We start from the raw sequence: 25,755 nt of genomic DNA, 5'->3' as shown, positions 1-25,755 counted from the left end.
CATTTTCGATCACACCTCTCTGCTGAAGCGACTGAGCGTTATGGGTATTGGCTCTTTCATCCTTCCCAGTAATGGCGACATACTTTGTAAGTTTGTGGCATTTTTAATTGAGTTTTGAATTTCCTAGACCAAATCAAAATTCTTAGGCTAGGCGTGGTTTTCTGTTTTGCATTGGGATGCGTGCAAAATCAATAAAGGGAGTATGGTATCATGATTTGGGTTGGTTGTCATTGCAGTTAATCTAGTGTGGGTTTGGGATTGATTTGGGGTGATTTGGATGTGTATTGAGAGAGTTGTGAGCTTTTTAGAGTTTTCTTAGGCTGTTGGTTTTGCAATTCCAGCCTGCAGATTGATTATTAGCAGAAATTCATGTTCTTATTGGGATAATCTGCATTACTATCTTTCTCATATCTCTATTTTTGTAAGGTTAAGTAGTAGTACTACTAACCAGTTCTGTTTTGTAATTCTCATCCCGCTGAAAAGTGGAAGAGGCTGGCTTGCCGCCTTTTATCAAGTAAAATTGTAATTCCAGTCCTTCCACTGCATAAGTGGTCAAGTGATATCTATGTGTAATGGTCCTCCCATTGCATAAGCGGTTGAGTTGAGGTTGTTATGTAATTGCAGTCCTCCCGTTGAAATATTGCGGTTGAGTGATTCGTATTTTTGTGTATCTCACTTGGTTGGTTCAGCGCCAAGTTTTTTTGCTTTCCCGCTGGATAAGCGGAAGGGGCTGGCTTGCCGCCCAAGCATTGCATTGTTTTCAGTTAATTAAGCTAATGCATTGGGCACTTGGTGATCAGAAAGTGGAAGGGTTACTTTCCCATCATGTTTCAGTTTATGATTTCTAACCTTAATGGGTTAACTTCTTGTTGATGGTTATTGTTGGCCTTGAAAATAAAATAAAAATAACTGGGATATTACAGTTGTATCCTAGTTCATAGCTATTGTCAAAAGTGTTTAACCTTAATAAAAAAAGAAGAGGAATTTAATAAAGCTCCATTGGAGACTCCAATTAAAATGGATTTAGTTACAACGGCCTTTGTAAGGCTATTGGATGCAATATTGGTCCTGTTTGAATGAGAACTCCATAATCTTGCGCGTGTTGTCCCATGCAATACCCTAGTGGCTGGCTTGTCCTAACTTTTGAGGATCCAATAGCTTGCCAAAAGATCAACATCAAAACTGAGAAGAAAAACTTCATAAAACTAAAATCCATAATAAAGCTTGTGAATGAAATTGTTGCATGTGAAAATATTTTTCAAGAGATTACTTATAACGTATGACATCTCTATGTTTGGAAAAAACAAAACAACAGTTTTTAATTTTTAACCCAGCTTTCTTAATTTTGTATTTAGAGATCCAATAGTGACCATATTGCCAGTTTTGTTCAGTACCACAATATGTGAATCAATAGTCCTCATTTTCTCCAGAATCTTCTTGCATTCTGCACGATGTTTTTATCAGTTCACCGTCAAGTATTGAGCATGAAGCTTCCAAACCTGAATAGTGAACATGAGCCCTTCAATTGATCTTTAAAGACTGTTAAGATGAATCATTCCTTCTCATTCCAAGTTTCTGAATACATTACTTTGGACATCTTTATTTATTTAGTTATGTTGATTTAATCACGTTTCAATTGAGTTCATATATTTGAACTTATGGTCATCTATGGCAACAAATATATTGTTTCTCTGTTGTCCCTTCATGCAAAAATGTCATTATGTATGCCAAACTCTATCGGAAAAGAAAAAATCTTTTTATTATCTAAATGTACAAACATAATTTGTATTGCAGGGTTTTTCTTCACCTTTTGGTGATAAGACATGCAGTAAGATAAAATTTCATCAAAAGGAAGTCTTCCCTGGTTCTAAAGGGTTTGTCCAATTGAAACACAGATTTTCAACCTCCTGTGCCAGAAAGCATTACTTGCAAGGTTCTTTTAAATTTAGTCAGCGAATTGTAGCAAAAGGAGATAGGCAACCTTGGGATATTGGAAGGTTCTTGAGAACATTGTACTTCTTTAATGGGCCTCCATCACCGGCAAAGGTAATGTTTTTTTGAGATGACTTTGAGAGACTAATAATTCAAGGTTTCAAAGAGTGGTCTTAACTTGGCTTGAACCGTTCAATATAACTTTTCAATAAATCTCGAAATAACAAATCTTTTTCATGTGTGTTTGTGTTGTGAAGTTATTTGAATCTTTAATAGCACAGTTATCAGGCTCTGCCACTCAACAGTCACAAACTGAAAATAAAGAGATGGATCTTGTACTAGTGGCTGGAGCAACCGGGGGTGTTGGTAAACGAGCTGTTGATGTTCTCCGTAGAAAAGGAATTCCTGTTCGTATTCTGGTATGATGCTTTGTAATCCATTGTCTATTTTGTAAATGACTTTAAGGCTATTAAACACTTAATATTTCATCCATGACTTTTGATTGAGATCTCAAACATTTTTCTTGAACAACTCTTTTTATTTTATATTTAAATTTTAATTAACTTATTTTGGCATTTTGAAATGCATAATTTTTCCCTACACTTCTGTTGTAAAGTTTTTTACTTGTTTTTTCATGTGACTCAGGTGAGGAATGCAGAAAAGGCAAGATCCATGTTTGGCCTTGATGTTGATTTGGTATGTTATCTGTAAAAGAAAACATCAAAAAGAGAAATATTTTAGATGAGAGTGACTAAAAATTAAGTTAATCTTTTTGTAATATTTGAACTAATTTGCATCAACATGACCTTCCAGTTACTTAGATATTTAAAAAAGAATCCACCTTATCTATTAATGTAGAAGAAAATTGGTAGTCTTGATTTGGACTTTGAAAAATTTCCATTTTGCATGAAATCATACTGTGATATGTTCTTCTTGCTTTAATAAAATTGTATATTGATGAATTAAAATTCTAAGATACTCCTATTGTCTGAAAATATTTCATGAAAACAGCCATTGACATTATCCAATGCAGATTTTTTTTAATTACGTTCATGGATGTAATCCTGCTTAGCAAAATGTTTAGTGATTTCATTCACACTGGTGATGTATTATGTCAATATTCAATTTTATCTTATAGAACTTGTAATATAATTGGTTGAAGTCAGTTCAATACTTTTCTGCATACTGGTATTTTAAATTTATTCTTAAAAGGCACTTTACTGTTACTGCATTCTGTGTTTTCCTTCCAAAGAGGTTTTTCTTCCTTGAGATGGCTTCTATGTAACATGGAGTTTAGGCTTCAGCTACCTGGTTCACAACAATGTGGATGTCATGACCTTGAACTGAAAGTAACATGGACACAATTCTAGTGTAACATAGAACTCTTTAATTCGTGAAGGACTATAAATCAGCTGGCTGGAGCTCTTTTTTAAATGAAATCAATTCTCCACATCAACCACCATCCTCATACACATACCGTGATGGGGTTACCCCTTCAAAGGTGAAGTAACCTAAGCCATCCTTGTAATTGAAATTGCCTTGCGTATAAGAACCCAAAATTTAGTCTTGGACAGTGAGTTCAAATTTTCGTCCTGCATGAGGAAAGAAGTCAGCGGTATATTTCATTGAAGATTTTTGGTGAAGCATAAGTATTTTTCTTTATCCACATGGTCTGACATCATCAGTGGTGGAAGATTCGTAAGGTCAGCAAGCGGGGTGTGTTCCACCCTTAAACATCCCTCATGTTGTTATGGCATATATTGCTGGAAAAGTCTTCATTTATGTTTCCCAAATAGGCAATTTCAAAGTTATTTTCATACCTAAAATGATCATTTTGATCTCCTTTAATCAAGCTGGATTTATAATCCTTCTTTCATACTCTTTTATAAATTCAAGGGATTTCAAGTTTTGTTACTATTTTAAAATATTGTTCTTTTTCAATATTTTTCTTCTGTTAATTAATTCGAGATGGTAATATCAAGATGTGTGCTGCAATTGAAGGAAAACAATGGAAAAAGTCGCAGAAACAAAGGATGTAAGTGCAAACAAGTAAAATAGAGCATGCCTTCTCACTGAAATATCCCCCTTGTTTTTTTTCAAATATTTCCAGTTACAAACATCACAAGCACCCGTTAGGGTTAGAAAAATGATAATCAAAATGCTTCTGAAAGGTAACCCTTCCACTTTCTGATCACCAAGAGCCCAGTGTGGGAAGGTGAGAGCATATGGTGATAAGGGGATCGTTAACTTCCAAAATCAACTGGAAATTACAATATTGGGTGGCAAGCCATGTCCTTCCGCTTGTCCAGCGGGTAGTAAAAATTTTAACAACAATTTGGTGGTATGACCAGCCAATCACAATGCCAATGAAATTGAAGTAAATAACAATCACTCAACCACTTATTCAGCGGGAGGACTGAAAATGATAAATACAATCTACTCAACCATTTATTCAGCGTGAGGATAACATTACAATAAGAAAGATAGGCCCAAAACACATCAAACAGACCCAAAACTATTTTGCACGCATCCCAAGGCAGCTCCAACATGGTACGGCTAGAGTAGAAAATCGATTTGCAATTATAAAATTAAAGACTCCAAGATAAACGCTTAAAACATACAAGAATGATCGTCTAGAGCATAGAGAAATAACGAGCCAATACCTAGAACCGGCAGAAGACTACGCAGAGACTTATGAGCAAAACACACCTACAACACTGAAAATCAGCAACCTGGAACTCACACACAACACTCCAAAGTCAGAAAACTTTGATCACAAACTTTGCAATGAATTCCATCTATTCTCCTGAGTGAAGAACAGTCCTAAGTCTCAACTAGTCGCTATCTTTCAAGCGAGAAGCCAAGCATTCAATCTAGGAGGAGACAATCCTCGAAGCATTTGATCAACATTTCGATAGCACTTCGTTATAATATTCATGGATACCCAAAATGAGAGCCCAAGGCCTTTATTTATAATCTTCTCTCCAAATTGAACTTCCTTTCCCTCCAATATGGGATTAAACACTAACATTTAAATTTCTTTTAATTTGCCTTTTATTTAATTTCCTTTCCAAATCGCCCAAGTGCATAGATGAGTCACTTTATTAAAATTGCCAATAATATAATAAGTGAGCGCTCAACATAAACTTAGGGAAATGACTTTTAAATGTTTTATTTAGCAACAATGTATTTCTCCCTTAAGCAAATATCAAATATATTGTAAAGTCATAATCCCTTTTAATGAAAATAACCTCCATGGGTGTCTAGACTTAGGCTATAAGTTAATAAATTAAATATCAAATTGACCCCCTTTATGTCATACACCATTTACGCCTAGGCCCAGGGGAAAATAATAAATTATTTAAAAATACTTTAATTGTCATATACCGAATATTGCTCAAAATAATCTGAAGGCTGAAATCCTGAAAACTGCACTGCTTACCATAGCTTCTGAATTGGACCACAACAACTTGCCAAAAATAGCATTGCCAAAAATAGTACTTACTATAAATAGCACACTGCTAGAAATAGTAAGTGTTTCTAAAGTGACTTTTACCATATTCTGAGCAGTCGTCGCAACTTACTAAAAATAGTAAGTTTGGAAAGTCTTCAGATTTATTTGCATGTTACACTATCGCGAAGCTCTCTGAAAACCCAAAGAAATAAGCTGCTCTCGCCTCCACTTACTAAAAATAGTAAGCTTACGAAACTCCGCTGCTTGCTATGCATGTACCATCATTGCGAAGCTTTCCGAAAACCCAGAAGGAGTCCGGAACCCAAACTAACAAACTCCAACATGTAGGCCACCAAAAATGCCAAAACATCCTCCTAGAAATTAGGAAACCCTAATTCTGCCTCTGACGGACCAATGGGTCTCGGAATTGGCCAACAGACCCCAAAATAAACTAGAGCAGGAAAGGGGACATTACACTCACCTAGGGTGGATTCACACATACAAATCTGATGGTAAAGATTGATTTGAAGTAAGAATGGGATACAAATGTCAGGACTCTCTCTACAATTTATAACCAAAGGGGGGTAAAACCCTAAAAACACCAAAGGGAATCACCAAAAACATTAAATTAAGCATTAACTAACACACATATATCCTCCTAACTACTATGCAGACTGTGGGTTTGAGGATCATATAATTTATAACCAAAGGGGGGTAAAACCCTAAAAACACCAAAGGGAATCCCAAAAAACATTAAATTAAGCATTAACTAACACACATATATCCTCCTAACTACTATTCAGACCGTGGGTTTGAGGATCATATAGGCCATCACATAATCTTAACACTATGTTGTGACAATGTATAGAACATGTACTCCCGTATAGAGATTTGTCCTCAAAAGTGAAGAAATTTTTCAAGCGTTAAGTGTGATTAGCCTAGAAGAGGTCTGGGATGGTGCTTGGAATGCCTAAAAATGTTGTAGTGTAACATTTAATGTTTGATGATGAATGAGAAACATACAGGCTTAAATAATCATGACACTGTGACCAGTTCTTGTTCATAGTTACACTTTCTCCATTTTTTTCCACTTTTTCCTTTTAAAGCCTCATTTTACCTTTTCCTAATCTCTTGTTGGTGTTTGAATTCTCCATGCCTAGACCTAAATTTTCTTTCTTATGTAGTGAAGTTGCTGCCAATGGCTGCCTGCATAATGTGGTAGTTATGTTTTTGATTATTAAAAGTAGCAAAACAAGGATGTTGACCCTACATACAAACAACTCGTAGGTGGCATAAAAGAAAGGCAGCAAAACAAGGGTGCTGACTTGTTGTGAGGTATTCACACATTGCCCCATGGCAAATAGGGACCCCCACTTTTTTTTCCTGCTTTCTAGGTAGTGTTTGAGTCTTTAGCTATTAGCCTTTGCATTAGAGAGGTATAGGTGCTCAAATGGCTAGGAGAGGTGGATAGTCTTGCATGAGTATGAAGTAAGTTTACAAAGTCTAGATATCATGAGTTCAATTATGAATGAAGAAGGATTGTTAATTAGAGGGTCACTTCAAGTGCTACTCTTGAGGAGTGAACTTCACTCCATGTACACTCCTTATGTAGCGAACTTCTTGCACTCCTCCCACAGAGCAGAAAAAAACTCATCCTAAGACCTCATGTTGAGTATGTTATCATTGAGAGAGCAAGTGAAAGTGAGGAAAGAGGAGTTTGGTCTTGATTTGAAATCCACTTCATGAGCTCAACCTCAGGAGCGAACTTCGTCTTCAAAGCCTCAGGAGTGAACTTCACCTTCATGAATTGGAAGATTGGAGCAAACTTCATGACCTGAAAGATTGGAGCGAACTTCATGACTTCAAGATTTGGAGCGAACTTCACGACTTAAGGATTTGGAGCGAACTTCACGACTTAAGGATTTGGAGCGAACTTCATGAACTCAGGATTTGGAGCGAACTTCATGTTTGAGAGATTTGGAGCAAACTTCAAGAATAAGCACATATGAGCGAACTACACCTTTAAGCCTTCATGAACAAAATTGGAAGTAAAGGAGCGAAGAGTGCTTGATAGCATTTAACCTTGAATGGATTCAATTTGAAATGAACTTCACGAACTCAACAACACAAGCGAACTTCATGACCTGGAAATTTGGAGCGAACTTCAGGAGTTGAGAAATTGGAGCGAACTTCATGAGTTGGTGATTTGGAGCAAACTTCACGAGTTCAAGATTTGGAGCGAACTTCATGTAAAGAGCTTCAAGGGCAAATTTCAACTTCATAACTAAAGGTATATGAGTGAGTTTTACATTTTGAGGACAAATGAACTTCAGAAAATGGTGTATAGATGCGAACTTCGTGAACTCACCCACAGGAGCGAATATCATGATTTGATATACATTAGCAATCTCAGTAAGGTAAGTGACTTCAAAAGTCAAGGTATATGAGTGACTTCAAGATTAGAGCATGAAGAGCCAACTTAAAAAATCAATGCACATAGGCGACTCCAGGAAATGAGATACATTAACGAAGTTCAAGAATCCATGAATATGAACGAAGTTCAAGAAAATGGAGGAGAGCAAGTTCAAAAGACAAGGGCAACTTAATGAACATCAAAAGTGGAGTAAACTTCAAGAGCTCCTCTTTAAGAGTGAAAAACAACTTCAAGTGTCCCTTCATGAGGGTGAATTCTCTTTATATGTTCTTATTAAATCTATATATGAAGTGTATTTGATACTTGCTTGTTAGTTTTGCAGGAGATGAAGAAAGAAATAAGGAGATCACACAAGAAGCATTCACTTACATAAAGACGTGATTTACAACATCAACGACATGAAGGGAGTCACAAGAGAAGGAATTCCGAAGGAAAGAGACAAAGATGACATCTAAAGTTCATCAATACTTCAAAACTAAGATTTATACCTTGCACTTCCATGATCAAGGCATTCGAGAAGACAGTTTCAGAAGAGTTAATCAAAGTTAGAAGATCATCGTCATCATCGCTGAAGCTAGATAATATTGAGTATCAAGAAATATTCCTTCATGATGATCTACCAAGCCGACAAAGTGCAAGTTAAAGGTTGAATCGTAGTCATCGTCCTAGTCACTATCTCTACCAATTGGAGGAGGTCCACCTCAACATGACTTGATGCAATGTACTTGACTCACGTGTGATGGTGCAAACTTCGAGGCACCTACCCTTGTTATTTATTGGTCATGCCAAAGTGTTGTAATCATTTCATTGGCCAAATTGAGCTTGTTGTAACAAACCCTAATTAGGGTTTTCATTGTAAAATCTTGGCCATTGATGGAGATTCAATCCTGGCCATTCATTGTAAATGAGCTCTCTATAAAAGTCCAGGCTCTTAATTTGTAAAGGTTAATAGTTAGCTAATAGGTAATAGCGGATAGTTAGTAGCAGAAGAGGAATAGAATAGAAGATAGAATGTAAGTTAGAGTAGATTAGGAGAAGGAAGAATTGTTGTTATGACTTGTAAATGTGGTACTCTTTTCATTGAAGTTATGGTGAAATTTGTTATTTCAACAAGCCTCATGGTTCTACTTCTCAATTTATTTTCATATTGATTAGATTGAATGGAAGAGTTTGTTGAATGCATTTATGTGGAATCTGTTCTGTCCATACCACTAGCCTCTTGCTGATTGTAAGTGTGCTTTCCGTGGTCAACTGGAGTGATATGAGCTTAAATTCAAATTGTTATCCGTCCATTGTTTATGCGTTAACTTGAATGGTGAGCAATGTTTGACGGTAATGATTTGAACATCTTTGAAATGTCCTTAGAAGATTGCACTGAGCTTGTGTCAAATTGTGGTGAGAACTCGCTTGGTAGGATTCCACCTAATCACTCATCCATCTTCTTACATTCTAGGCCTTAGAATAGACTCTCTCAACCCTTCATCTGTTGCTATTTTTTAAAAAACTCAAGTGAGTTTAGGATAAAACAAAGCATCACAAAATTGCAACATCAAATGATCTAGGTTCCAACAGTTCAAGCATTCGACAATTCGACGTAAGTCCCCTTGTGATTCCAACAAAATCACATGAACCAATAGAGCTTATCCACATGTAGTGACCCTACATTCATGAACCTTGGAGTCTTCTCAAGTGATCCTTAAGCTAATCTTCAACATTTGAGAGATTTTATTCAAGAGATGATAAGATACTTAAGGTATTTTATTCTGTGTTCGCATGTGCCTAAAAAACACATCAACTTGACCCTATACAAGCTTAGGTTAAATAGGCCAATAACAATAGGTTAGAAGACCACTGTTAAGAGGCCTACCAACCAACAACAAGACAATAGAAGATAGCTAGGAACCCACCTCAAGAGTGGGGAGAATCACCCACAACTCAACACGAAAGAGTTTGGTGGGGGGGAAGACACCCCTTTTCGCCTATGACAAACAACAGTCCTGGCAAAATTGTTATTAGGAACATAATTGCAAGTGGGATCAAACTGGGAAATCCCCTCAGAGTGACAATCAACACCTGGAGCAGGCTGTTGTTGTACAACGACACCTAGAGCAGATTGTTGCTGTAGAACAAGACCAACAAAAGTAAATAGTTCAAGGCCTGAGGAGGCCACACTAGTAGGATCTAGGGGGGTAGCGGAGGGCACAACAACCATAAGAGGTGCAACATCATCCTTAGAAGAGTCATCATTAGCACATGAAGAGTCATCAACATGTGAAGAGTCATCAAAATCAGGAGCCTCGACAGTCAAATCATTAACACTAGCATCTTTCCACCAAGTAGCAACACCTTTACGACGTGAGAGAGAAAAATTTGAAGCTAAGTGACCAGTTGAGAAGCATCTACGATAGCAAAAGGGGAGGCCCTCATAATCTAGCGATTGAGTCCATGGCCTATCCCTAACTATATGAACCACATCCTCAGGGAGAGGCATAAAGATGTCAATGTTGATTAAAATGTGAGCAAAAGTAGAATGACCCATGAAGGATGTGGAATCATCAACCTTCAAGAATCAACCGATAGAGTTGCCAATGGCCTCATAACAAAAATGCTCCCAGAAATGAAGAGGAAGGCTGGGAAGGTGAATCCACATTGGATGCACATTGAGTGGTTCAGTAAGAGGGTTAAAAGAAGCTGTCCAGGGTTTGACCAAGATAGAGTTAACTCACACTGGATGCACATTGAATGGTTAAGTAAGAGTGGTTAAGTAAGAGGGTTAAAAGAAGCAGTCTAGGGTTTGACCGAGAGAGAGTTAACTCCCCAAGCCCACAACTTGCCCAACACCAAGTCACGATCCTCCGAAGAAGCAAAGGAAGCAATGAAAAACCCCTGAGCACAAGGGAAAATCTCAATGTTACTAGCAACCAAAGGCTTCGAAGAATCTTAGCCAATGATGTAGATCAGGGACAAAATGCCAGAACCCAACAAACTTGCACACATTACTGTTATATTGTTTGTCATTGATGTCACAACTTTGACTTTGTAAGCTCTAAGTCCGTCAACTACTTAGTTAACCATGTTGTCAAAGTCTGATTGCCACATCAACTTGTTTTGTCACATTGATAGTTGTCCTTTGAAAAGGATCGAATTCTATGAGGATCGAAGGTTACAAGTGTACATTGGTTGTCTGATTGCTAATTTGTCTGATTGCATATTCACTTGTAACGCCTCTGTCATTGGTTTATGCCATGTCATATTTGTGAAATGTTATGTGTCTTACAAATTCTTTGCCGTGGGAATGTTTTCAGTTTAAACAGTTTTCTTTCAGAGAAGAATCTGTTTGACGTTGTGAACATATTGGAGGCGGTTATGTCCAAGTGTCTTTCTTTATGCTAAATACGATGCTCTTTGTCCTATTGTCTATAGAATGATACATTTCTAGGAGTCGTTTTTTTGATAAAAATATATCATTGTTTGAATATCTCGGGAGTTACAGATTTGTGTGCAGAATTTACTGACTTGTGTGCAGCTACAAATTTGTTTGGATATCTCGGCAGTATGCTTGTTTTGCTGTTATCTCCAAGTTGGTGCGTTTCCTATGGTACCAACGGCTGATATTCTTTTTTGAGTAGGGGTGTCAATATCATGCTAAGAAGTTTTGTGATACCAGGTGTTGTTTGTGTTGTCCTCATTTTTGTTATACAAAAATGTGAGCAACCTCCTTGAATTTTTGTTAAAATTCATCCTTTGAGTCTTTTTGCATGCTTCCCAAGGTTGAAATTTGTTTCAAATCTTGTCTATTTTGGGTGTGTGCCTCTTTTTGATCTTCTTTGGTTAGTTTTTAATTGTTTTGAGTCTTCTTTTTTGCATCCTTAGTGCAAAATCGGGTTTCCGAGGTCACACTACAAGTTGGGGTTTTTTCTAAGCACATTGCAAGTAATATTGGTCACTTGCAATCGGGTCTAGAAGACCCGATTACAAGTGGAAAGGGTTTTTGTTAAGTATTTTACTTTTGCAATGATGAAAATATAACTCGATTTCACTTTTGTGCCTTTCTTTATATTTTAAGTCATTTGCTATTGGGTAAATATACCCTGATTATAAGTTTGGAACTTTCATTTTTATTTTGTGACTTGTAGTCGGGGGTTTCAAACCCGATACAACTTTTTAGCACTTGTAGTCAAGTTCATACAACTCGACTATGGGTGGCATTGCGTTCTTCTTTTTCTCTTGCAAGTCTGTTTCCCTTGGCCATATTCTGCGATTTTTGGGGAGATTAATCAATGCATAAGTGATTGCATCCAAAGGGGAGTTTCTTTCATATTGCCTATAAGTGCGTGATTGGTTCTTGCAAGTTTGTGAAGTTTTTATTGTTTCTTCTAAGTTGTCTTTCTTCTTGATTCAGCGGTTTCATCTGTCAGGTATGTTCTTATGATTCCGCTTTGTTTGATTGATTGCTTTAGGGTTTTCTTTTTGCTTCGTATTTCTTGCAGGATATTTGTTAGCCAATTACAAGCAACAGATTTTCTTTTCACGCCATGAGAATATCCTAAGTGTCCAAGTTTAGCTCCCATTGTGAGTCTTCCTTTCCATTCGATGCCAAGTTTGTGTTCTTCCTCTCCGCATCCAAGGCGTATTGTCTTGTAAGCTTTCCTTTGTTACTTGTTCTTTCCTTAATGTAAATGAGATTGGGTCTTATGACCGCATATGTGAGTTCGAATATTCACATTTACTTGCAGTCGGGTCTTGGAGACTTGACTACAAATAAATAAGAGGTTGCTTTACCCAAAGTCGTTTCCCATCTCTATATTGTTTCTCCCATTGAAGCTCTTGTCATAAATAATCTCTTGTACTCCATGTGCATTGCAGATGCAAGTGATGTGTTGTCTTGTAATATCCCCTGCTGTTGATAGACTGAATATGCAAGGAATATTGTCAAACAATAGGTTGTCAACCTGCTGTTCTAACTCTCAGTCTGTATAACCTGCATTTTATGCGGTTTCTAGACTGCAGTATAACTTGTGTCTTATGCTGTTTGGACTGTTGCAAAGTTTTCAGACTTGTTTTGGAAGCATTAACCACAAAGTTTCATCAAAGTGTGACTTGCAAACAACTACTAAACGATAGCATAACCCACTAGGATGATTGAACAACTTGTTTTCAATGTAATTACATGAATTTGAATACAAAATCACACTCCTACAGCTGACTAGAATTTAATCAAATAGTTGGCATGAAATCATAAGACAATTGTGCAAATGAGAGGCAACCTTATTACTCCTTTATTTAGGGAACCAATGAGCTCTTTACAATGACCAAACCAATGCCCAACACTTAGCAATTTATCAAAGATTTTCTTAGAAAGTCTGAAGATACATGGCAGTTATGGACATATGCATATAATAGAGAAATACAAGGAAATGTTGATGCCAAATGAACCTGATATGAATCACCTAGCCTTGAGATTGAAGAAGCAAGCAATATCCCAAATTTTGGAGCCTCCCTTGAGCCAAATCGACCTTCTCTTCAAATCGCCCTTGCTGCAGCTAGAATGCCTGATAATAATTAATTTCTAGCACCAAGATCTCTTTTTAATCACTGAATATAATCGCTGCCTTTCACCAATCAAGGCGCTATCACCTAATGATGGATTCGATGCTTGGGTAAGGTAATATCAGCAAAAATCGTGGGAATGGAAGAGGAAGTTCGAATTGCTTCAGAACTGTTTTAACCCTGCAACTTCACTTATTCACCTCCAAATGCATTCTAAGATATATCACCTTATGTCTCCAATGATAGCGCTGTCTTCAATTGAAGGTTTTGATGCTTAAACCAAAGAAACGGGACTTGGACTCGGCTCGGACTCGGACTCGGGACTCAGAGTCAGACTCGGCTGGACTCGGGAAAGTGAAAAACTCAAGAAATTTAGAGATTTTTAAAGATTTAAAACTTGTTTCAGGCACCCTTTATTGAATACACCTTAAATACACAATAACATCATCAAACTCGGGTCATTTGATTACATACACAAGTATACATCAATCACATAAGCATAAACGCAAATTGTAGCTGAAGGAAATAACAAACACAGATATATAAATATTGTCAAATGTATACAATATTACAAAATTCATGGAATAAAAAATCCATGTCATCATATGATCATCATCAAATGTTTCATACAAATACCAAAGGTAAATACAGCTACAAGTCTATGGCTCAGAGGAGCCTGCACCCTCCGGCCCCGGCCCCCTGCGAAGGCGTCTAAGGTAGGTCCTGGATGCTTCGACAGCCATAGCCGCTCCCCGTGACACCATGCCATTCTCAGCAACATCAGGAACATCCGTGTCACTATCTGCCTCTAAATCTCCTGTTTGTGCTCGTGCTCTCCGCTCCTCCTCTGCCATGGCTATAGTCTCAGCCTCTATATCTACCTAGTCGATCCAATCAATGTCAGACTCAGAGGTTAAATTTTCCCTACTTCTATCGACGCAGTTTCCCCCTATATTTTTTGATGGGGGTTTGGGGGCAGCGCCCCCAAGGTGGGATCAAGGGGCATTGCCCCTTGCGCGCTCCCTGTCGGGATACAGGGCGGGGTCGAGGGGCAGTGCCCTGCAAGGCCAAAAAAACTTATTATTTAATAAAGCCGTCGGGTGTTATTTTTCTATTGGCTGACATGTTGTAACCCTAATTTTTCTCATTCTCAGGCGGAGGTTGTAGTGAACAAAGACGATATCATTCATTTAAAAAAAACTTTTTAAAATGTTTTTTTTTGTCATTTTACTAACCCAGCCAGTAGCTGAGTTTGGGGCTCGGGACTCGCCGAGTTTGGCGATTTTGCTCGCCAGACTCGGACGAGTCCGATTCCGAGGTCCAGAGACTCGGCGAGCATGACTCGGACTCAGACTCGCTGAGTTTAGGCGATTCATGGCGATTTTCGTTTCTCTGGCTTAAACAAGGTGATAATAGAAAAATCGCAGGAATGGAGTTTAGAGCTCGATTTGTTTCAAACTTGCTACACAACCAGCAACCTTCCAATTTCTTGTTCAATTGGTCTTCTAGGAAAATCGCCTATCCTTCTCAAATCTGAGAATTGCTTAAGGAAAGAACTCGATGGATTGAAGATACAATCAGCTCCAAAATGACAATCTTGTTGAACACATTTGATGCCATACAATATCTCCAATATGAATCCAAGTAAAATTGGCCCTTGGCCACCAATGTAGCACAAATGAGGTGACTGAAGTATCGCCTGCTCAATGCAACCCCTCGAGAAATCTTTCACTCCCTCAGTTATGCTATCAATGGGAGTTTTTGTTCCCAAAGATAATATTTTGCAGAAACTATAGTCTCCACAACTCCACAAGGCAAATATAAACTCTTGGCTGATTAGAAGCTGAGCTAAACCTTCTTTTATACTTGTTTAATCCATCATCCAGAAGCTTCTAGAAATAATATTAATTTAATATTATTTCATTTAAGTGACTTTATGATATAATATTAAATTAAGTCACTTTATTAAATTAATTAAATGTAAAGTCATCTTTTAATTTTTGTAAATTTATTTGATAACTTTATAAATAATTAACTTAATACTATTCATTAAAATAATTAATTAAGCTATCCATTAAAAATAATAATAATTTGGACAACTTAACTAATTAAATTAATTAATTACTCTTACTCCAAAAATGGGGACATTACATGTCTTCAAATGCTGATTTATTATGTGTAATTGCAAGTCATTTAGATTGCAAATACATTTGTCTTTCACTTGCAGTCAGGTCTTTCAGACCCGATTACAAGTGTGTTTGACATTTTCACTTCAAGTTACCCTCAAAGTCAAATCGGGTCTTGTTCTTACAACTGCAAGTTCAAATATAAAGACTTACTTGCAATCAGGTCTTGGGGACCCGACTACAAGTAAAGCACATTGTTTTATCCCTCATGCTTACTTGCAATCGGGTCCTCAAGACCCGACTGCAAGTACCAAAGTTGGTTTCTATCCTTTAGCTTGACAAATTCATACCACTTATAGTCTTGTCCCTCCATTTTAAGATGCTTTTTGTAAGGTTATTTCACATATTATCTATTTGGATCGGGTTTCAAGATTCGGATTACATGTATGTATAATCAAATGCCTTCAAATTTCACTTTCTCACTTGCAGTGGGGTCTTGAAGACCCGATTACAAGTGCAAAATGTGTAAATTATTCCACTTGCAAACACCTTTATGAGATCCGAATTTTTTCCCCATTGCTATCCAAGCTCATCTATAAAGCATTGTTGAGTTAGTTCAAGCAGTTTTACCCTTCCCAAGTTCTTGTATGGGCATTGGTTTTCAAAACTTGAAGACTATGGAATCACCAGTTGCAGCTGAAGATGTTCTTACCCTCTTAAGTTTTCATCACAGTGTTGTAGATTCTTGTTCAATGTTAGGAGAGTCATCTTCACCTTTAAACAAGAAGATGAAATACAAGTATGACAAGTACTAGAATGAAGTTGCTCCCACACAGGTGGTCTCTCTTATTGATGAGATCCAAGATACAAAAATTGGACACGTTGACATGTCCAAGTTTTTAGAAAGAATTGAGTGTTCTTCACCACATGGGATGCAGCTGCTCCTGAATAGTCATATTCATCTAGTGTCTTCATTTCCAGTGGTTGCCTTAGAGCCTGAGTTTGTTCTTGCATGTGCTGCTCACTTTGATAAGGAAACGAGAACAATTAGAGATGAAGACAGGAATGTAATTATAAGACTGGATTCAAAAACAATAGACAAAATCTTCAAAGTCCTCGCATCTCCTATATACGCTGATATAACCATGAAGAGTGCCTTGGATCTATATAATTAGAGGAGATCGGATTGTATCCGACACATTAATGCTAAGTGGCTAAAAACTCCCCAGACTTGCTTCTCGAGATGGCCTAAGTTGTATAGATGTGATTTCATTGAAGAAGTAGGTGACATGATCACGCTTCTTAGCAGGATCATAGGTTTGAGGCATTCTAATGTGTTCGAGATCTGGATGTACAATTACATCGTGGTCACTAGGAAGGGACAATCCCACATCTTCTGGGGAGAGATTATCAACGACAACTTGTGTGAGCAGTTGTCACAAGTTCCCAACACTCTCACTTTCTATATGAATTCTTATTTGGTTTATATTGCAGCGTCACATAGACAGTTTCCTGGTCTTTCTACCAAGGGTGACAGATCCCTAGTGCCTATACGGAAATATTATGATCAGTTGACTCTGAAGCCTAGTAGGCTTCAATACAGAAGAGTGCAGGATACATTCTTTGGTCACTTCATGCGTCTCTTTGATAAAACATTAAAAAACATAAGGGTTTCTGAGGCTGCATGGACGAAGGTGAATGAATATGGATGATTGTTTTTGTAGTTCCCAACCTTAACATTTATGAGGGCTGGATGTTTTGAGGGACAGCCATACATGTTACCTTGGTATCCTACGAATAATGTTCTCCTGATGGAATTAACAAGACAATTGATGACAGTTCATGCAATACAACTTGCCAATCATAAACTCGGTATAAACATTTCCTCACATAATCCATTGCAGATTGGCTGATATTCCTTGAATACGTCAGCGAGGGCTAAGGCAATGGAGACAGAACTCTAGGAAATCAAGTTGAGGAAGTTCATAATCAGAAAGGATTTTGATTACTGTGGCATGAAGGACAAGATCAAAGTGTCTTTACACATGTCCATTGTTTGGAGGACATCTGGATTGATCTCCGCACTGAGGAGGAAATCAAGAGAATGGACTACAATAGGAGAATGGACTACAATAGGCTTACTTTGGAACAAATTGTAGATCTTTATTTAACCTGAATTCTAGAGGGCATGGTAGATGATGGAAAGATCCTCGATCCTGAGTATGTTGAGCAAAGTGTTGCAGAAGCTCCTCTTCCTTCTCTACAATATTCAAAAAAGAAATGTGACTCTATCATTGATAGATTTCAACCCATCCTTGCAAACACAAATGCCTGGTTAAAAGATAATAGGGTCAAAACTATCAAAATTAAGGTTGAGAATGAAAGTGATTTGGCTGGGCCTGCTGGGCGAAGATCTGTAGTCAGGATCAAATCTAAGGAAGGTGACTCTTCTTTCGGCACAAGGATCAAGCTGCGAGTTAGCAGAGCCTTGGTTATTCCTTTGCCAGAAGTGTCGTTGAAAGGGAAAGAGAAACCACAGGTACAGATCCATGTTGATGCTGAAGATGAGACTCATGATGAAAATGCAGCAGAATCACCCCCTTCAGTTGGTTCAAATTCTCCTCATACGGCTATTCCACAATTGTCATTGGATGTTCCTATGTTTCCAATTGACACAAATGTGGATTCATTTTCTACTATATATGTAAACCCTGTGGAACCAAGTACATCTGCTGGTGTTAACACATGGCTATCTGTTGAAACGTCTCATGGAAGCCTTGAGAATGTTTTTTTTATCAATCCCTCTTATGTGGCCATGCTCGATGTTTCCTTTCCCGAGGTTGATACTTTTGCTTTGAACTTTGAAAAGTTCATGATAGAGGCAAGTAATCAGTTACCAGTTGAGCAGAGAATTGTTCCTTTAGAAACCACAGTTGTTGTCTTTGATACGAACTCAGTAGAACTACCCCCTTGGCTGAGTTCGATCACACCTAAGAGGAAGAAGAAGGAGATTTGTCCTGATATCTTTGATTTTTGGCAAGTTGCAAAACTTAAGCTTAGAGCCGCGAAGAAAGAAAAGACAGTTTCGCGGGTGGTGGTGGATAAGAATAAGACAAAGTATGCAGAAGTAGCAGAGCCACTAGTTGAAAAGCCACCGGAAGAGATGTAGCTGTCAGACTACATGCTTACAAGGATAGAACTTGGTAAGTAGACACATATAGGTGTCATGCATGATGCCACGAATTCAATAGCTCTCTTGGTCCAGAATTATGATGAATTACTGGCAAATAAGAATGAGCTTAAAGAGAGGAATTCATAGCTCATTACAGTAATTCAAAAGATAACGAATTCTTCAAAGCAAGTTGATCCATTTACCTCTACTTTTGAAGAATCTATCAAACAATTAGAAAAGGTTGCTCAAAAGGCTAGAGTAGTTGATACTTGGGTTGATCAGTTGATTGATCAAAGTACCCAAGTGGTGAAGAAGGCGTTGCATGTTTTGAGCAGCGTTAGAGCTGCAAGAACCAAATTGAATGAGATTTTGGAAGTTTTCAAGCAAAGTCTTAGCTTAATTGAAGAAGATTTGAAGATCTGCATCAAATGGATCAGATTAAGTTAGAGGTATTGTGCAACAATATGATTATATCTGACCATAGTTCTGAGTCCTGGCGAGTCCCGAGCCGAGTGACCCTAGCTGAGTCTCAGGGAGTCGTGACTCTCCAGGACTCGCTCTAGGCAAAAGTCACTAGAAATTGTTGTTTTTGCCGAGTCTTGTCGAATTTTTGCCGAGTCCCGAGTCTGGTCAGCCTTGCCAAGTCTGCGCCGAGTTTGAGTCTCGTTTCTATGTATCTGACAGAAAACAGTACATTAAATTTGATGAACTTTTGACAAACAAATCGTTGGTTGTCAAAAAACTCATCAAAGATGTTCAGGTAACACTTGAGATGAGTGGCAAGGTTGAACAAGACATACTTTCTAATTTTGATAAAATGTCTTGTAAGATTCTAAATTCAGAAGGAGAGTTGCTTGTAGCAAATGAGGTACTCGTAGAGATGGTTTCAAGACTCCGCAGGGAACTAGAAGCATAACAGTTTACTGTTGATTCAATCCATAGGTTTGTGAGTTGTTAGGTATTTTATGATAAAATGCAAGCTGTTAATGTAGAACATAAAAAAGCAACAGTGAGGTATTATGATGTGTTCATCAAGACTGTTGCAGTTGCCAAGAATACTTCAGGACCCGATCTAGACAAATTGCAAAGATCAATCAACAGTTTTGATGCAGTCAAGGTAGGGAGAATCCAATGAAGGACATCCCCGCCTTGCAACCTATAACACAAAACACCATGCAAGATACCGGCAACCACTAACACAACACAAGATATAGCCGGTAAACAGATAAAGAGCAACCTAACCGGTAGAAGCAACACATGATATAACCAGTAACCAGATAAATCAATCATTACAACCATTTAAAGAATTACATAAGCCTTCAACGGCTACACCTGTTGGACTGCAACCCAGGATTATAAAACAATCCATACAACACAAATCTAAGATCCGCAGATCTTCTTCTTGACAAATAGGTCTCTGGTAACAGTCTGCATTGTTCTTCACTGATCCGGACCTCAGTCCCTTCGGACTTCAATCACCCCGGACTAGAATTTCTCCACAAACTACATCTTCACTCGATCTCTTTTGTCTCCGACCTCTGTCGTCCAAAATGATCCTCTAAAATTTTCCTTATACCATCTATAAGCGATAACCACTCGATCAAGTCAGCCAAAGACCAACCAGTTCATGATGAAACGTGTAAACGATAACATGTCGGCCCAAATCACTAAGAACATCTTCAAATGCATAAAACTTCATGTGGTCCTCCGGAAACATCAAACAAGGCCCAAAACAACATCGCTCAATGATCCTCAAGTTATGGAAACCACTTGCAACCCGATTCATCTTTGCTCCACATACTGCAAGATCAACCAGTAAGAACATACCAATACTGGGCCAATACCGGAATCGATATCTCACCAGGATGAAATCCAAGTGCCAGTTTGAGCTACTTCGGTGCTCCTGCATCAAACTCTTGGGGTTAATTGAAAAGTGAGTCCCATCACTTGATCTGGTTCGGCGATCTGTTAGTAGGTACTTGCAACTGCCTCGGGGGTTCGGCAGTTTGACTATAGGTTCCGGTTGCCTCTCCTCGGCGAATCTACCAGTCCACCTTGCAGCCTGCCTCGGTTCGACGATCTGTTCAAGTCTCCACCCACTAACTGCCTCAAGCTCAAGCTCTAGGTTTGGCGGTCTTCTTGCAAGCCTTGTACTGCCTCACGTTCGGTGATCTGAACAAGTCTACAAGCTGCTTCAATTTCCTTTCCAACCAACTGGTACATAACCATGTCTTCTTCGATCAATAGGTTCACAAACCAGCTCTGATACCACTTGACACAGTCAAGGTAGGGAGATCCAATGAAGGACATCCCCGCCTTGCAGCCTATAACACAAAACACCATGCAAGATACCGACAACTAGTAACACAACACAAGATCTAACCGGTAAACAAATAAAGAGCAACCTAACCGGTAGAAGCAACACATGATATAACCGGTAACCAGATAAATCAATCATTACAACCATTTAAAGAATTACATAAGCCTTCAGTGGTTACACCTGCTGGACCACAGCCCAGGATTACAAAACAATCCATACAACACAAATCTAAGATCCGCAGATCTTCTGCTCGACAAATAGGTCTTCGGTAACAATCTGCATTGTTCTTCATTGATCCGGACCTTAGTCCCTTCGGAGTTCAGCCCCCCTGAACCAGAATCTCTCCAGAAACTACATCTTCGCTCGATCTCTTCTGTCTCCGACCTTTGTCGTCCAAAATGAATCTCTAAACTTTCCCTTTATACCATCCGCAAGTGATAACCACTAGATCAAGTCGACCAAAGACCAACCGGTTCATGATGAAACGTGTAAACAATAACATGTCGGCCCAAATCACCAAGAACATCTTCAAATGCATAAAACTTCACGCGGTCCTCAGGAAACATTGAACAAGGCCCAAAACAACATTGCTCAATGATCCGCAAGTTACGGAAACCACCTGCAACCCGATTCATCTTCGGTCCACATACTGCAAGATCAATCGGTAAGAACATACCAATACTGGGCCAATACTAGGATCGATATCTCACCAAGATCAAATCCAAGTGCCAGTTTGAGCTACTTCGGTGCTCCTGCATCAAGTTTCCAGTCTTTCACGTCTACGAATGAGAAGGAATAAAGAGTGTCCCATGACACTTAGTTTTTGTTTTATGTATTTTGCTTTTGACAAGTTACATGTAAAGACAATTTTTGTGATTGCAAGTGTACTTTTCACTTGCACTTTTGTAAAATGTAATTACATGTAGAGCAACTACGAGTTGAGTTATATTAGGACTGTAGTTGGAATAAGTCATGGTGGTTGAGAGAATTTCTCTAGTTAGGATCCTCGCACCTTTTTTCCCAAACTCCCTCTCCTATATATACTTGAGGGGGTCTATTGTATTTCTTAACTTTTTTGCAAGCAAGTAAATTTTGCAGGATTTTATACTCATAAATATTTTGAGCTTTATAGTTGTAAATTGTCATCTTTTGAGTTATATAAAGAAGTGTAGGATTTCAGACTTTGTGTTGAGATCTTATTTGATTCCCATTGTGTTCTTGTGTCATTGTGGGATGTATCTTTGTGCTTACTTGAAATTGTAGAAGGATGCTGGAAAGAGCTTCACTCCAAATAATTGTAGACTTTGTGTTACAAATATCAAGGGTGAAATTAGTTTTAGTTCGTAATTTGAAAGTTGAGAAATATTGCAAGACTTTGTGCTTGTGATAATTCCCATTTTAGTCTCAAAAATGCATTATATTTGTGGACTTTGCACTGTTGTACGTTGGTCTTGTTCTTAAAAGTTATTATTATAAAAGGGTAGATAGGATTTCAGATATTCAAGACTTTGCGCTTGATATTGTTTTCCCGTCCTGGAGAAAGTGACTGAAGTCTTTGTGCTTTCAGGAAACTTCATTTCCTCTCCCTCATTTTGCTTTATAAGTAATTGCTGTTATTTATTTCCAATTGCTATTTCTTTTCTGTGAAGAGAAAAGAATATAGTTTTTTCTGGAAAGAAGAAGTCTCACCCATATTAGATTAGATTAGTTAATAGATAGGGGAGAAGCCTTCCCTAAATTAGGAGAGTATTATACTCACACACTGTGGCTGAAACCACAATTTTGCACATCCCCGAGGTGTACAAAATTTTCAACCAACAGTTTGGTTTATGATATGGGTCTAATTTTTGACACATACCTAAGCATAGGTGTGATGTTTTTGTTTCAACCATTTTGTGTGTGCAGTTTGAGAGTGAAAAAGAAAAATCTTTTAAATAGATCTGAGATATAGATTGGGCATTGTTGAAGAAGTTTTAGATGGAGTATGTTGTTTTCTTCACAATATCAACAGATAATGAGTATGGTTTTTTTGAAATCGACAAGTATATGACTAATGGTGCATGCATGCTACAAAAGTTCTTTGAAGTCTTGAGTGCTGAGTTCATTAGTATGTGAGTGTGATATTCTGCAAAGTTAGTTGTAGTATGTTATGAAGTAAATGTAAAATTTATAATAAGGAGAGTTTGCTGGAGCATAACTGAGAAAGTCAACAGCTATCAAAGAGCTGCACTATATCTCAACCTGATAAACTTTGTAATGTAAAGGTTGGTGCCTTATTGTGAAGAAGTTGGTGCTACATTTTGGAGTAGGTGCTTCAAAGAGAGTTGATGCTCTCGGTGAGTTGTAGCTCACTTTTGTAAACTGGGTTGGAGCTCCTTTTTGGATAATATGTACCATTGTTTTTACCCTTGAGGGTTTTCCATGTGATAAAAATTTGTCTCTTAATTGTGATTGCTCTCCTTTCATATTACCTTGTTTTTCATGGATGTTCAACTATTGAAAGGTTAAAATACTGATCCACCCCCCCTCTCAGTATTCTTTGTTTGTTTTTCAATTGGTATTAGAGCCGGATACCTTCTATTTAAGCTTAAAAGCTTGAAGGTCAGTTCTTGGTAGGTCACAAGATGAATGCTCTTGAAGGACTTGCAACTAACAGAGAACATAGATCCTTTGTTCGATGGGTCTAACTACACTTTTTGGAGTATTCACATGAAAGCGTACCTGATGTCTCTAGGATTTGATGTTTGGATGAGTGTTGCAAATGGGTATATAGTCCCTTCTGTACCTCCTACGGATGTTGATGGAAGAAGGCATTTGAAAGTAATGCTAAGGCCATGAATGCTATATTATGTGGCTTATCTGAGTCAGAGTTTGTAAAAGTTATGCATTGTGATACAACCCAAGCTATGTGGGATAAACTTCAAAATCTGTATGAAGGAGATGAGAAATTTAAGAATGCAAAACTTCAAACTCACAGAATGTTGTTTGAAAGCCTGAAAATACGTGACGAAGAAAGTATTGCAGTTTATTTCTTGAGAGTTGATGAAATTGTAAACTCTCTATAGGGCTTAGGAGAGAATATTGAAGAAAAGACTGTTGTTCCAAAGATTTTAAGATCATTACCTCTGAGATTTGATGCTAAAGTTTCAGCTATTGAAGAAATGGCTGACCTTGACAAGACGACGGTGGACAAGCTGCATGGTATCCTAACAGCCTATGAAATGAGAATAAATGTTGAATCTTCTTCAAGGAAAGAAATTGCCTTCAAAGCTTTGAAGAAAAGAAAAGATAAGGGACATGCATCCAATGAAAGATCAAAATAAGAATCAGATTGTAAAGCAACCCACTTTGTGAGAAAATTAAATAGAGTTCTTGGGAAATATAAGGGAAAATGTTTTAATTGTGGAAAGATAGCACATTTTGCATCAAAATGTCCATATGAGAAGGAAGATGACAGCAACAGTGAGGAGTCGTCTAAATATTAAAATAAGAAGTTTGTGAGGAAAGGAAAGAAGTCATGTAATTTCAAAAGGAGCTTCTATTCTAAAGAGGAAAGCAGTTCATCAATTGCGAGTGGAGAAGAGTCCTTGAATGATGAAATTCTTTTCATGGCTCTTGAAGACATTCTCATTGAAAATCAAGAAGAAGAAGATTTTTTTGATGAAGAAGAGGTTGAAGTTGTTCTAGAACAAGAATTTATAAGTGTTCTAAATGAGATTAAGAAGTTGAGAAGGAAAAATCAGAATTTAAAGTTGCTGTTACAAGAAGGTAGCAAAACTACTAAAAAATCTCTTGCATTAGACGCTGCTGAAAAGATGATTGCTGATCTGAATGTTCAGATTGTAGAAGCAAAGAAAATTGAAGATCTTAGAAGATAGCTTAAAGATAAAGAACAAAACTACGAGAAGCTCGAAGATGAAGTCATCTCTTTGAAAAAGCTGGATAAATCCACAAAGTTGTTGAATCAAGAAAACACTTATCAAGAGTACTATGTCTTTGGATGGCTTGTTAAATTCTTAGAAACAATCTCTTGATAAATGTGGAGTTGGCCATGAAGAAGGTCGATGCTCAAAATCTACTCAAGTAGAACAACAAAAGTTTGATGCTGATAACATGAGAGATTCAGACTCTAAAAATAGAAATAGTATCTTTAAAAGGTTCCCTACTGCTGGACACACTCATATGGGTAGGTTTAATCACTCTTTTATGGTTATTGCTTTACATGTAATTATTTTGGTCTCAAAACCATAAATTGTAGAGTGTTTGCTAAGAGAGATTCAGTTTTGTAAACACAAATTCATTTGCTCCTCTAAAGAACTATAATGTTATTTGTTACAAATGCAATAACTTTTATCATTCTACAAAAGTGTGTAAAAGTGGCATGGCAAATTTCTCTAAGAAGGATGATACAAAGGGAAAAGAAAAGGAGAGCAATAAAGTGTGGAGGAAAAAGGAGAAGCAAAGTACAAAAACGTTCTTGGTTGTGCAAACTGCCTTGTACAAAATGAAAAGGACATCTGGTATGTTGACAGTGGCTGCACCAGACATATGACTGGAGATAAGAGAAATTTTTTGTCTCTTAAAAGGATGAATGGAGGTAAAGTTAAATTTGGTGGTAATTCTTCTGCAAGAGTTGTGGGTAAAGGTACACTTGTTTTAAATGATGGTGAAACCAAGGTTGCAAATGTTTGGTATGTTAAATGGCTAAAATACAATCTATTGAGTGTTAATCAGTTGTGTGATTAGGGACATAACTTGATTTTCAAT

The 25,755-nt window shown here is 37.7% G+C and overlaps 1 protein-coding gene across 2 annotated transcripts in view; it reads left to right on the top strand.

Moving 5' to 3' along the window:
• The window catches only part of LOC131062702 (protein HIGH CHLOROPHYLL FLUORESCENCE PHENOTYPE 173, chloroplastic), a 200,517-nt gene that overhangs the window by 22,525 nt on the left and 152,237 nt on the right, over window positions 1-25,755 (top strand). The window contains exons 2-4 of one of the 2 annotated variants that reach the window (XM_057996403.2): window positions 1,795-2,046; window positions 2,190-2,351; window positions 2,578-2,628. In XM_057996403.2, coding sequence (XP_057852386.1) covers window positions 1,795-2,046; window positions 2,190-2,351; window positions 2,578-2,628 — 465 coding nt within the window. The remainder of the gene's footprint in view (window positions 1-1,794; window positions 2,047-2,189; window positions 2,352-2,577; window positions 2,629-25,755) is intronic. The other variant, XM_057996404.2, reaches the window with a different exon arrangement.

This window comes from Cryptomeria japonica, chromosome 3 (genome assembly GCF_030272615.1).
Source record: "Cryptomeria japonica chromosome 3, Sugi_1.0, whole genome shotgun sequence".
NCBI classification, from domain to species: Eukaryota; Viridiplantae; Streptophyta; class Pinopsida; order Cupressales; family Cupressaceae; genus Cryptomeria; species Cryptomeria japonica.
Note: the sequence above shows the minus strand (reverse complement) of the source record. Positions and strands in the feature narration are given on the sequence as shown.